This window comes from Embiotoca jacksoni, unplaced genomic scaffold, assembly GCF_022577435.1.
Source record: "Embiotoca jacksoni isolate LCO1_2020_lvr unplaced genomic scaffold, fEmbJac1.0.p SCAF_19, whole genome shotgun sequence".
NCBI classification, from domain to species: domain Eukaryota; kingdom Metazoa; phylum Chordata; class Actinopteri; family Embiotocidae; genus Embiotoca; species Embiotoca jacksoni.
In genome coordinates, this window is record NW_027185329.1 from 527,804 (window position 1) to 541,542 (window position 13,739).

Below are 13,739 nucleotides of genomic sequence, written 5' to 3' on the forward strand. Positions count from 1 at the left end.
AGCACTCAGTAGTTAAAAACACAAACGAGGAGGAGATCGTGGATAAACTCCGGTTTGCGAATTGTGAAATTCAAAAACGGGGCCACGTGGGAATCGGCTCGCGGTTGTCACGGAAACCGACAGCTGTTTTTTTTTTTAAAGTCACAGTCAACCAAAAACTCAGCGTTCCTCCTCAAACCGTCGGACGGATCGAGCAGTGCGGGTTTGCAGTGTTAATCCCCCCCACCCTCCCCCAAAAAAGGGACTCCGTTTCCCAGATATCTTCTCGTACACGAGTCCCCCCTCTCCCCCCGCCCATCCCGCCCCTCCACAGGCTGGATTATTTAGTGGTTGTCATTGGAGAAGAAGAAGGAGGAGGAGGAGGAGAGTTAAGGCCTGGCGCTCGATGGCGTCTACATCTGCTCCACCGGCGCTCCTTCTTCTTTGGGAGGAGGCTCCAAGTGAATCGGAGCGACGCTGGCAGGTTTCTTCACACTGGACGGGACACGGGGGGAGAGGGGGGGAGGAGGAGGATGAGGAGGAGAGTGGACAGGCAGAAAGAGGAACAGAAAGGTGACGTGGTTGTCGGGTTGGAAAACAAACTCTGGAAAACTGGGATGTGACGGGGTTTTGTGGGAAACGTGGTCTTCACATGAAAAGTGTCTAATTAAATGTTGATTGTCAATAACTACGTTATATTAGTTTTATAGAGACCGCAATTTGTCTTTGTGCATACAGTAGTGCTGAATTAACATGAATTAAACAGCATCTAACGCTCTTATTTTGAAAGGCTGATGTTTCTATATCAGTCAGACTCTGTTTTGTAAAGCCATGTCACTTTTAGGAACTCTTGAGCGCCTTTAAGTTCAATAAAAGATTAAAACTAAAATTATTATTATCACAGGAAGTGATTACATATCATTGTTTTTGTGGTAGTACTTAAAAATAATGTAATCTTTTGTTTCCCGCAATTTTAACAGCAAAAAAACGATTTTAAAACTCTGCAAATTATATTGAAAATTTTGAGGAAATCCTGCACAGAAATTGAACTTTTTATTTTTTACAACAATCACAAAATAAACCCTGGAGGTTCACGTGTCTTTTCTATTCTCTCCATCATTTGTAAATAATATTAAAAAAAAAGCTCTAAAACAGTGAGAAATAAGAAAATTAAATGTCACGATGGCTTCCTGGTTTTTTTTGTATATAAATATATATATATATTCCATAAGTCATAAGTACATGAGCCGGGCTGAACACAGGAGACGGGAGGATTTGCATACCGGCTCGTACTTCCTGTCAGGTCGATGCCCTCCAAGATTGGAGGTCACTGCACATGCAAATAAATTCATGTCCGACTCTTTAAGCTTGTGATTAATCGGCATCACTCGAGACCTTTTTAATTTTTTTAATTTTTTTTTTATAGTACTCTATTAAAGTCGCTGATTGTGGCGTTTCATACAGCAAGTATTTTAATTCAATATTTATTGTGATTTTTCTTTTTAAAATCGGAACGTCAAATCACATTTAAGTCAATTAAGTCATTTAAGGAATAATACTTTCAACGCGAGTTAGTTTAGACCAGTATAGAAGTTTTCAATTTAAGATGTGACTTAAGTTGAAAAGCAAAATAAAGCGAAATAAAGTACAGTTTTAATGAAATGAATTAAAGCTAAACCACCGGTGCTTTTATTTTGAAACCCCAATCGGACAACAACGGTTTAAACGAGAGAAAAAACAGCTACCGTTTGATCAAACTAACAGACCGACCCGGCTAGTCAAATAATCCTCAAACTTGAAACTCGTGAATTTTTTCGTTACTTACGAGTACGGGGAGATCGGCACGGCGACGACCAGGACGTGGTTCCTCTTTCTGAAGAGCCGCCACAGGCCGCGGTGGTATCCTCGAACATCCAGGTCCCAGACATGCAGGCACTGAGGAGACGACACGGGATGAGTTCTTCTGTGAGTGAGTGTGAGTGTGAGTGTGTGTGTGAGTGTGTACCTTGGCGAGCTCCGTCCACGTGGACGTGTCCGTCTCAGTGTCCATCTTGATGAACATGACGTAGGTCTTCCCCTCCGAGTCCGGCAGGAACGAGTCGTCACACGGGTTCTTGGTGTGGTCCAGCACCTCGGCCTCTCTGGGATATCACACACACACACACACACACACACACACACACACACACATCATCACTTCAGCCCTCTCTGTACTTTTTATTTCACCGCAGCGACCGAACATCTGCAGGTTCACTCACTTCAGCAGGTTTTGGATCTCCACTTCGTACGCGTCCTTCTTCAAACTGGGACGCACAAAAAAAAAAACAACAACGAGACACCCAAAATTATTTTTCAGATGCAATTCAAGAGGTGGGAAAAAAAAAACTTCACACATCTCTCTCACACACACACACACACACACACACACACACACACACACACACACACACACACACACACACACCTGTCGACGCTCTTCAGCTGCACATTGGGAACAGTGTTGAACTTGTGCTTCTTGAAATAAACCTCCTACGGGACGGAAACGCAGGAATATGATGAGAAAACCCAAATCAAATCAAATCAAATCAAATCATCAGCAGGTCTTTTTTTGTTTTTATTTTTAAATCACAAAAGAAGCAGTTTCTTTTTTCGGATCTTACGTGGAAGTATCCGTTCATGTTGAGGCCGATGATGCCGAAGTGGTACGAGCGTGACACGTCGGGGATGATGCACTCTCGGCCTTTCCTCTGCTCCGGCATCCGCATCCACATGTCCCAGTCCCACAGCTGCAGGACACACACACACACACACACACACACACACACGTTTTTAAATGAATGCTCTTCCTTTCATCGGATGAAAATCTAATTGCAGGTCTTTAAAATCTGCTGCTCATAATCATAATTCAGTATTGAGAGCACCGAGGACAAATATTCATCACTGAAAGTTCACACGTGTAACTTAAAGCTGCAGAAACTAACTTTGTTTTCGGGCCACTAGGGGGCAGCAAATGATTTGACAATTAAAAAAGCTTCCACAGAAGCAACACGAGGATTGTTGGAGGCAGACAAGAAGACCGGAGCACCTTCTCCGGCGTCGGCCACTTGGGCTCCAGCTCGTCCTTGTAGAGGCTCTTCTTCAGCACCCAGCCCAGGCCGGGCATGCTCTCCACCCGGTACAGGAGGGCCGGATCCTCCGCGGTGTGCTCGTAACCCTGAGCAACAAGAAAAACAACAACAACAACGGCTGTCAGGGACATATGGAGGTTTTTTTCTGTGGGCTTCAGGTCTACATGTGGGTTTATTTGTTCTTTAAAGAAAGCGAATGACTGACGTCCCGACATTTGTTCATTTGCTCACCTGGTCGTTCCAGGCGGAGATGCAGTAGAGGCTGTCGTCCTCGTCCAGCAGGTGGACGGTCTGACTCAGGAAACTGCAGGAAGAAAAAACAGGGACATTAGTGAAAGCAGCGGATATCAACAGACAAAACTATTCTTTTTTTTAGTCAAGTTAAAAAGCGAGAACTTTCCAGTTTATATACACACACCTAAACTACAAGTTCAAAAACAGCCTCCAAAGCTGGCTTCAGTCTTTCAACGGAGATGTTGAACGCTGGCTGCAGGGAGTTTTGTGAAAAAGAGCCAAACACAAAGTCTGTTGTCTAAAACATCGCTTCTTCTTTCTCGGGAGCATTAAATATTCCCTTTCAGCAGGTTTCCCTCTGCGCAGGTCAGAAGGCGGGTTTTAAACACGAACGCTGCATGTGGAGAAGCAGCTCGGAAAAATCACTTCATGCTAACGAAAGAAATCAGGAATTCAAATGTTGAAGCTGAAGTCGTGACACCGTGCAAGAAGTAAATATGAGACGTAACGGCCTCGTCTCCCTCAACAGGAGGGAGCTTCTGGTTCTCTAACCGAAGGCCTGAAGCTCGTCTTTCTTCAGAGAGGCGTTCAAATGGAAACGGCTGCGGACGCTTTTATCGGCTATTTGAAGTCGGTGCTTTGAACGGATCCGTCGGCCCGGGAGGGAAAGATGCAGCTTCTTACAGCACCGTTCAAAAAAATAAAAAATAAGCAGTCTGTCCAACAAAGGAGGGTCTGAGAGAGGCTCCATCACCGAGGATCTACTGCCACCTGGTGGACACTCCGGACCAAATCAAATAGAAATAGAAAAAGATGGAAAAGTAAGGTGGAAAAAAAAACCTCGTCGGGTCCTTAAGGAGGACTTTTAAGAGGCTGAAGACTTTCGCCGAATGACATCATGACATGACATGACAATGACATCATCTCGTCCGTCTCCGCCAACACAAAAAAAAAAAAAAAAAAATTCAGCAACTGGAAAAATATATATATATAAAAAAAATCCATGTTAAAAAACATTGCAGCAGTGATGACTTGGTCATAAGCAAAGGGGTCACAGCGCTTTCACAGCCTCATGTTGGGACGCAGTTCATGTCATTTCCACCAGGTGTCACTGTTCGTCCTGCCTGTCATCAGTGGGCTTCTTTTTTTTTTTTTCTTTAACCAATCGCAGCTTTAAAAGGAATGAAAAAAAAAATGTCCCAGTGAAGGAATGAAGCACCCAAAACAAAAAAACTACTGTGTTAAATGTATTTCATTTACTTTCTATATTTTTTAATGTTTCCTTTTATATCTGTTTTTATGTGAAACACTTCGAGCTGCTGTTTGTTGTATGAGAAGTGCTACACAAATACGAATTAATAATATTAACGATCATATAAAACAAACAATAGCAGCAAAGTCTGAGATTAAAGAAGATGAATCAGTTTTTTCCTTCATCAGCTTTCAAAATAACTGATGATTAATTTTCCGTCGATCTGTAAAACCCCACTTTGAATTAAAAGTCACGGTATGGACACGTATGAATTTGGATCACTCCAACTATAAATTAATACTTCTGCTGTCATTTTAAAATAACTTCTGGTCATTTATTTTAGGATTTTATTCTCGTCAATTATTAAGAGAATATGAAAGCGGTAAGTTGTTGGCGAGTCATCTGTCCGTGGTTTTAGTGGCAGATGTGCAGACGGTCTGACGTACCTGAAGAAGTCGATGGAGATATCCAGGTCTTCTTCCAGAACGATGGCAAAACTGGCATCCTGATCAAAAACACATTAATTCTGTCATGAGATCGACTCTGTGAAACATACAAGCCACCTGAGAGACTGAAAGCTGTGATCGATTCATAAAAATATAAAAGAAATAAAGCTGCCATAATGTGTGACAGTTTGATACTTACAGGGTGGAGGTTGAAGGTCGCGGTCAGACTCGCCTTGTAGTGCTGCGATGGAGAACGGAGACAATTCAACATATTTTTAATCCTACAATCACCATGTAAAGTGCTTTAACATCACAAAACAACACGCAGCAAGAAAACGTGTCAACAGAACCACATTAACGACAACGCAAGTAACAAAACAAAACAAAAAAAGCGTATCAATAGAAACAATAAATGAAACGAAGAAACTCCTGGAGGTCTGAGTGTCTTTCATGACTTGAAATCAGTCTGAAGCTCAAACACTCTTTCATAACACGCTGCAGGAGACAATTCAGTGACGTGGAGGAAATACTCGTATAAATTTATAAAAGAATAATACTATTTTGTTTTATTTAAACCTCTTTACCTGCGACACTCTGGCGTTCTTGATGCTGATGGGTGTGTGCTGAACTCCCTTCAGCCCAAACAGCTCCACCACATCCATCGGTTCCTGGGTCCAAGACACATAAAACATGAATAGACATGTATACAGCATAGAAATTAATATATACAGCATAGAAATTAATATATACATATATACACCTAAAAAAAAATATATAGATCAAAAAATAAGACGACACAACATAAGCATAATTTTTCACATTTATACGCTCAGACGTGAAAGATATTTTTTAATTTTGGAAACACAATCTGACTGAAACATCCACCAGCCAAGTGGAAGAAACTCGCCGTTACCTCGTAATATCCGTCGATGAAGACGGTGATCATCTGCGAGTTGACGCCGTGAGCCGAAAGAAGCGACCTCAGCATCCTGAAAACAGACGAGCGCTCATATTTTATAATTTAATGATTGTTTATTACTCTGTTCTGTGAGATTTGTTCCAATTTAACAACAAAAAAAGCGGACATGTAAATGTGTTTTTTTTTTCCCCTTTAAATGAATTGTATTCATGTTTTTGCCGCCATCTTTCTTCATCCCACTTGGACGGCAGCAGCTCGGCGTGTTTACGTCCTCCGCCACCAAATCAAAATGTCAAAGAGGAATTTAACACGAGGAATATTTACTGCACGCGGCCTCATTTCTCTTTATTCGTTTCGGGGGTAAAACCAAGTAAGTACAAATATCTTTATAGGAAAATGAAGAACGTTATTCTTTGGGCTGATCTCACCGGTAGAGGTAGTTGGGTCGGTTCCCTGCGATGACGGCCACGGGGACGTTCAGGACGTTGCTGTTGGGCAGCTGGCAGGACAAAGACAAAAGGAAGTGAATGAAAATGAAGTCACAGAGAAATATTTGATATTTGTCAGCACACCAGAAAACAAATTATAACAAAAAGGAAATGAACGATTATATCGGTGGCAACATTTTGAAGATGCTGTCGACGTCATAACCGACACGCGAGTTTCTTTATATAGAAACTTATCTCGAATTATGTAAAACTTTAGCATCTTGTGTGCCTGATTTAAATCTTCTTTCTCTCTGTGGCGACCGAATCAAATTTTGAAATGACGACTTTTTTGGTCTTTCTTATATCTTCCACGTGTTTGTACATTTTTTCATATCGTGTGCACCTTTTTGAGTTTCTATGCTGCTGCAGCGACTAAATTTCCCCACTGTGGGATTAATGAAGTCTAAATCTAATTTAAATCTCACCGGGTCGGGGTTGAACTCGATGGGCGCCGGGTCCTTGCAGCTGCAGATGCTGCCGTATCCTTCCACTTTGCTGCAGAAGAGCTTCCTCCTGCGGTTCAGCTCGGTGTCGGCCCAGTGGCACTCGGCCTCTGCAGGGTGGACAACGTTTACGGAAAATCTTACAGTTAAAAACAAATCATAAACACGAGGTGCAGCTTCTGACTGAATCATTCGGGGTTTTTTTTTTTTTTTTTTTTGGGGGGGGGGGAGCGTTAACCGGCGTGAACGATATGAATCCTGGGTCTTTACCTTCGGAGGCGGTGAGCTGCACCTCGGTCTTCAGCAGCACCGGGTCTCCCCAGGTGGACAGAGCTGGAGACTTGGAGTGCTTCTCTCCGTACACCTGACCTGGTGAACACACCGACACGTCAGCTGATCTCGTCACACAAAAAGCTCCATACGCAGACGAGTCGACGAAGCCCAGTTTGAGAAGTCGATTGATACGTTTCAAAGATGTTTCTGAACCGAGTCTGAATTTAGGGGAAAGATATTCACAGGAAACTAAGAAGTTACTTAAATGCATGATTCCGTTGATTTTTCTTCTCCCACGACAACATTTCTTATAATACAAAGTTGTTTTGTGTTTCCTTCTGTAGCCTGTAAACAAATAATCCTGCTTCAAAGCCGTGAGTTCGGATTTCAGTCGTCGCCATTTTTGCTAGTTTGGAGCAGGAAGTGACCATATTTGGACGATTGGAAACCATGACGATACAACGTCCTGCCCACCGATATCCCCCAAAAACAGATCTTCTTGAATCTTCTTTTCTAATGAATGAGGGATTATTTTCAGATGGACCTCCAGAAAACTAATAAGAAGGAGTGACTTTAGCTAACAACACCGAGATAACTGATGGACACATTTTATTCACTTTGGATTTGATGAGAGAAGTTGAATGGGAGTCTATGGAGCCGGAGGCTTTTTGGAGCCGACCTCTAGTGGCACTCAGTGGTATTGCAGCTTAAGGTCACTTCTGCATCATTTTTCAGACCCGAAGCTACGAACACTTTTATATCCAGTCTGTGTTCTGACCACATGTGACAGTCACATCCGCTTGGGAGTGAAAACTTGCTCCTCTACCTCCTTTCTTCACCACCAGAGTCCACATGTCCCTCCAGCTGAGGTTGAGGGACACCTGGCTGCCCAGAGTCTTCAGCAGGTTCTTGGCGGCGTCCTTCAGGTGGAACGTGCCCTCATCCTGCAGGAAAAACAACAACAACAAGTCTGTAGTCTGACATAAAGACAGGAACACGTGCTTCAGCGCAGAGACCGCCGGCAGCTACTCACCTTGATGGTGAAGATGAGGACTCGACCTCGGGTCACCATGTTGAGGAAGAGGATCATGGCTTCGTCCTCGTGGGGGGAGTAGGTGTCAAATATCCTCTTGGCCATCACATGACCCTGACACACACACACACACACACACACACACACACACACACACACACACACACACACACAGGTTTGGTTATCCAACCTTTTCTTTTAAATCCTGTGCAGTGATTGGTCGATATGAATCTGAATGGCGAACAGACGGCGCTCACGGTTGCCTGGTTGAGAACGATCACGTGGACGCCTCGGCCTTGTTCTCGCATGTCGTCCTCGAGCACCTGCAGCCGACGGGGCAGGGAATATATATATATATATATACCTCATACATTTAATATAATATTTGTTTCTGGACATTTATATATCCTGAGAAATTTACCTACATGCAATAAAAGTCTGGTTTTCTTTGTTCAGAAATATTTACACAAACATTTCACTGTATACGTGTGTGTGTGTGTGTGTGTGTGTGTGTGTGTGTTTTTACATTGGTGTGTATTTGTTTTTGCATTAAAGGAGGATTAGTGATTTGGATTGTTGTCGGCGGGCGCCGGTCGGTCACTCACGGTGGTGCCGTCCACCGCCACGTAGACCTTGGAGCGACTGGAGTACACCTCGATGTCCAGGACTTTGCGTCCGCTGGCCGGCCTGCGCGGCGTCTCCATGTTGGGAATCGTGTCCTCTGAAAGAGACACGAGACGACAGCGGCGTGTTGGAAATACGGTAGTTATGGCAACACGTGTTTGAAGGTTGAAGAAAATAAAAATAAAAACACGCCGTGTTGGTTTTACTCTCAAACACGCACATATGAGATATGATATAATAATCTGATGCTGACGGTGGAGAAAATGTTTTATGAGCTCTAAAGGTTGTTGTCATAACGACCGTCGTTAGTTACGTGTTACACTGAAATAAAATAAGGTGTTTTCTCACCGTATTCCTGAGCTGCTGCATCTTCGTTAGCAACTCTCCGTGTATCCAAAATGAGTTTAATGTTGACTATGACGGTTATCAGCAGGAACAGAACGGCACCGGCCTGCGGAAGAAAAGAAAATTAAAAAAAATCTGAAATCACTTCTTTTTTTTCAAGTCGCATCACAAGAGACTTTACGAGAAATCAAACAATCGGAGCGGATAAAAGCTTGAACATGAAATAAAACAGCTGAAATAGGGTAAAAGTATACGAACAATCAAAGGCAACTACAAATGTCTAAATAGGTAGAAACTGAAATGCATATATTTAATAGAAACTACATTTAATAAGCGAGTCTAAAATCCTGCTGTTGGGTTATAAAGCACTGAAGGCTCGTTTCTGATCCTGCTGCTACTTTTATCAGCCAGAACTAAACGCGGTAGAAGCAGCGTTCAGTTTCTACGTTCCACATATCTGGAACAAACTCCCAGAAAGCTGCAGGTCTGCTGAGACTCTCAGATCCTTTAAATCAGGACTGAAGACTTCTTCTGTTCGCTGCCTTTCACTGAACCACATTTGAGGACGTCTTAAACTGCACTGTAACTTTTGTCCTATTTTTTTTTTTAGCTTGCTTAATGTTTTAATCACTGTTTTTTATTTTTTAATAATTGTTTTTAATGTTTTAATCACCATTTTTAGCATTTTAATCACCGTTTTTAATGTTTTAATCAGTTTTTAATGTTTTAATCACTGGTTTTTAATGCTTTAATCAGTTTTTAATGTTTTAATCACTGTTTAATAGTTTTTAAATGTCCTTTTCTTTTGCCTGATGTTTTTAACGCTTTTAAAGGTTTTAAGTGAAGCACTTTGAATTGCCTTGTTGTTAAAATGTGCTCTACAAATAAACTTGCCTTCCTTCTGACATAATTATGATGACTGAACAAAAAAAGAGAATGAAAAAGGTTCAGTCCTGATAAACAGAAAATTAAAGAGATTTCTTGTGACTTTTATTTTTTGAAGACATTCGATGTCTTCTTAAAGAAAGTGTGTTGGAGGAAACCTGAGAGCTGGATGAAGGTATTTGTTCTGGATGAAGGTATTTGTTCTGGATGAAGGTATTTGTTCTGGATGAAGGTATTTGTTCTGGATGAAGGTATTGGTTGTGGATGAAGGTATTGGTTGTGGATGAAGGTATTTGTTCTGGATGAAGGTATTTGTTCTGGATGAAGGTATTGGTTGTGGATGAAGGTATTGGTTGTGGATGAAGGTATTGGTTGTGGATGAAGGTATTGGTTGTGGATGAAGGTATTGGTTGTGGATGAAGGTATTGGTTGTGGATGAAGGTATTGGTTGTGGATGAAGGTATTGGTTCTGGATGAAGGTATTGGTTCTGATGAAGGTATTGGTTCTGGATGAAGGTATTGGTTCTGGATGAAGGTATTGGTTGTGGATGAAGGTATTGGTTGTGGATGAAGGTATTGGTTGTGGATGAAGGTATTGGTTGTGGATGAAGGTATTGGTTGTGGATGAAGGTATTTGTTGTGGATGAAGGTATTTGTTGTGGATGAAGGTATTTGTTCTGGATGAAGGTATTTGTTCTGGATGAAGGTATTTGTTCTGGATGAAGGTATTTGTTCTGGATGAAGGTATTTGTTCTGATGAAGGTATTTGTTCTGGATGAAGGTATTTGTTCTGATGAAGGTATTGGTTGTGGATGAAGGTATTGGTTGTGGATGAAGGTATTGGTTCTGATGAAGGTATTGGTTGTGGATGAAGGTATTGGTTCTGGATGAAGGTATTGGTTCTGGATGAAGGTATTGGTTGTGGATGAAGGTATTGGTTGTGGATGAAGGTATTGGTTGTGGATGAAGGTATTTGTTCTGATGAAGGTATTTGTTCTGGATGAAGGTATTTGTTGTGGATGAAGGTATTTGTTGTGGATGAAGGTATTTGTTCTAGATGAAGGTATTTGTTCTGATGAAGGTATTGGTTGTGGATGAAGGTATTTGTTGTGGATGAAGGTATTTGTTGTGGATGAAGGTATTGGTTCTGATGAAGGTATTTGTTGTGGATGAAGGTATTGGTTGTGGATGAAGGTATTGGTTGTGGATGAAGGTATTGGTTGTGGATGAAGGTATTGGTTCTGATGAAGGTATTTGTTGTGGATGAAGGTATTGGTTGTGGATGAAGGTATTGGTTGTGGATGAAGGTATTGGTTGTGGATGAAGGTATTTGTTCTGGATGAAGGTATTTGTTCTGGATGAAGGTATTGGTTGTGGATGAAGGTATTGGTTGTGGATGAAGGTATTGGTTGTGGATGAAGGTATTGGTTGTGGATGAAGGTATTTGTTCTGGATGAAGGTATTTGTTCTGGATGAAGGTATTTGTTCTGGATGAAGGTATTGGTTGTGGATGAAGGTATTGGTTGTGGATGAAGGTATTGGTTGTGGATGAAGGTATTTGTTCTAGATGAAGGTATTTGTTCTGATGAAGGTATTTGTTCTAGATGAAGGTATTTGTTCTGATGAAGGTATTTGTTCTAGATGAAGGTATTTGTTCTAGATGAAGGTATTTGTTCTAGATGAAGGTATTTGTTCTAGATGAAGGTATTTGTTCTAGATGAAGGTATTTGTTCTGGATGAAGGTATTTGTTCTGATGAAGGTATTTGTTCTGATGAAGGTATTTGTTCTGATGAAGGTATTTGTTCTGATGAAGGTATTTGTTCTGATGAAGGTATTTGTTCTGATGAAGGTATTTGTTCTGATGAAGGTATTTGTTCTGGATGAAGGTATTTGTTCTGATGAAGGTATTTGTTCTGATGAAGGTATTTGTTCTGATGAAGGTATTTGTTCTGATGAAGGTATTTGTTCTGGATGAAGGTATTTGTTCTGATGAAGGTATTTGTTCTGGATGAAGGTATTTGTTCTGGATGAAGGTATTTGTTCTGATGAAGGTATTTGTTCTGATGAAGGTATTTGTTCTGATGAAGGTATTGGTTGTGGATGAAGGTATTGGTTCTGGATGAAGGTATTTGTTCTGATGAAGGTATTTGTTCTGGATGAAGGTATTTGTTCTGATGAAGGTATTTGTTCTGGATGAAGGTATTTGTTCTGGATGAAGGTATTTGTTCTGATGAAGGTATTTGTTCTGATGAAGGTATTGGTTGTGGATGAAGGTATTGGTTCTGGATGAAGGTATTTGTTCTGGATGAAGGTATTTGTTCTGATGAAGGTATTTGTTCTGGATGAAGGTATTTGTTCTGATGAAGGTATTTGTTCTGATGAAGGTATTTGTTCTGGATGAAGGTATTTGTTCTGATGAAGGTATTTGTTCTGATGAAGGTATTTGTTCTGGATGAAGGTATTTGTTCTGATGAAGGTATTTGTTCTGGACCTGACAGAAGCGGCGAAGTGTCCTCTTATTGGTCAGTTTGTACTTCCAGGTGAGATAGAAGCTCCTCTGCTGACGGGGGACGAAGGGCTTGGCTCGGGGGTTGGGGGTCCAGGTCTCCATCCTGGACACCGACAACACAGCCCTCCTTCACACGGAGCTCAGACTCTCCTCCTCCTCCTCCTCCTCTTCCTCCGCGCCGGGACATACACTGCTTCCAACGGCACCAGCGGAGACACAGATGTTCGGTTCACATCGTCATCTGAGAAGGACAAAAAACAACAACAACAACAACAACACACACACAAAATAAACAGCGCGTTAAACAACAACAACAACAACAACAACAACTAACGACAAGCTAAGTTACCGCGAGCTCTTCAAACTCGCTGTGCCGTGGGGGGGTGGAGGGGGTGGGGGGGGTTAAAACACCCCAGTCGGCATCTTTTCTGCTGAAACATCAAACATCACGACTCACGGAGACATCAGAGTCTTTTCATGTCCTCGGAGACCAAAACTCAGCGAAGTCAGCTCGGAAACTGCTACACGGCGCTTCTCGTCGCAGAGCGATACACGTCATCACGCGTCGACCGCCTCCCCTTTCTTATTTATAGCATTTTAGCACTAAAAAACCCCTAAAAGCCCCACAGCGGCCTATACCGCCGCCAACTGGCGAGGAGTTTCAATACATCATTAAAAATGTAAATAAACGGAAATCTTTCACTCGACCAACTTCCCCGTTAAATAATGACACAAAATAAAGAACATAACACACTTGTTCTGTGTTTTAGTTTTGGTACTCTTTGATTCCTGGCTGTGGCTTCAGGGCTCCATTAATGAATTCACTGAACATGTCAAACCGGTTCAATATTTTATTACATAGGAGATACGAGCTTAGACTTTAGACAGGTGTGGATTGCAGTCATATGACTCAGACGTGTAGCCAAGCATGAGTCATAAACCAGATGACTTCAGACTTGACAGATTTTGAAGTGTACTTTGACGTTAACACGTTTGACTTCCCTTTGGACTTGACTCTTTTGATTCAGCGTGGCTTGATAAACGCCTATCTGAAGATAAAAAACACACGTGCAATTATCTCTTCACTGATTACAGAAATCCAGTATATCAACGTTTGAAATAAGTAGTAAATGCTGCTGGGTTTGGGTTTTTTTAGATCAAATATCGAGATCAAACTTAA

The 13,739-nt window shown here is 41.7% G+C and overlaps 1 protein-coding gene across 2 annotated transcripts; it reads right to left on the bottom strand.

Annotated features, from left to right (window-relative positions):
* Positions 1–308: 308 nt before the first annotated feature.
* pomgnt1 (protein O-linked mannose N-acetylglucosaminyltransferase 1 (beta 1,2-)) lies at positions 309–13,107 on the bottom strand. Of its 2 annotated transcripts, none has more exons than XM_069152913.1 (22): positions 13,017–13,107; positions 12,542–12,800; positions 9,168–9,270; positions 8,801–8,916; positions 8,453–8,518; positions 8,196–8,309; positions 7,989–8,106; positions 7,160–7,258; positions 6,872–6,999; positions 6,387–6,457; positions 5,953–6,028; positions 5,624–5,707; positions 5,239–5,280; positions 5,040–5,098; positions 3,339–3,411; positions 3,065–3,193; positions 2,640–2,765; positions 2,444–2,508; positions 2,238–2,282; positions 1,985–2,120; positions 1,805–1,914; positions 309–474 (listed from the first exon to the last, which is right to left on the bottom strand). In XM_069152913.1, exons 2-22 carry the CDS (start codon positions 12,659–12,661, stop codon positions 393–395), a joined length of 1,962 nt encoding a protein of 653 aa, XP_069009014.1. In that variant the 5' UTR covers positions 12,662–12,800; positions 13,017–13,107; the 3' UTR covers positions 309–392. The 2 variants fall into 2 exon arrangements, with proteins under 2 accessions (XP_069009014.1, XP_069009015.1); XM_069152914.1 differs by lacking the exon at positions 13,017–13,107 and adding an exon at positions 12,909–12,999.
* Between the last annotated feature and the right edge of the window lie 632 nt (positions 13,108–13,739).

Coding starts and splice junctions, on each gene's coding strand:
- pomgnt1 (XM_069152913.1), bottom strand. CDS start 12,661: ATGGAGACCTGGACCCCCAACCCCCGAGCCAAGCCCTTCGTCCCCCGT. Junction 9,271..12,541: donor CACTTCGCCGCTTCTGTCAG/GTCCAGAACAAA, acceptor TTTCTTCCGCAG/GCCGGTGCCGTTCTGTTCCT. Junction 5,099..5,238: donor CGACCTTCAACCTCCACCCT/GTAAGTATCAAA, acceptor GTTTTTGATCAG/GATGCCAGTTTTGCCATCGT.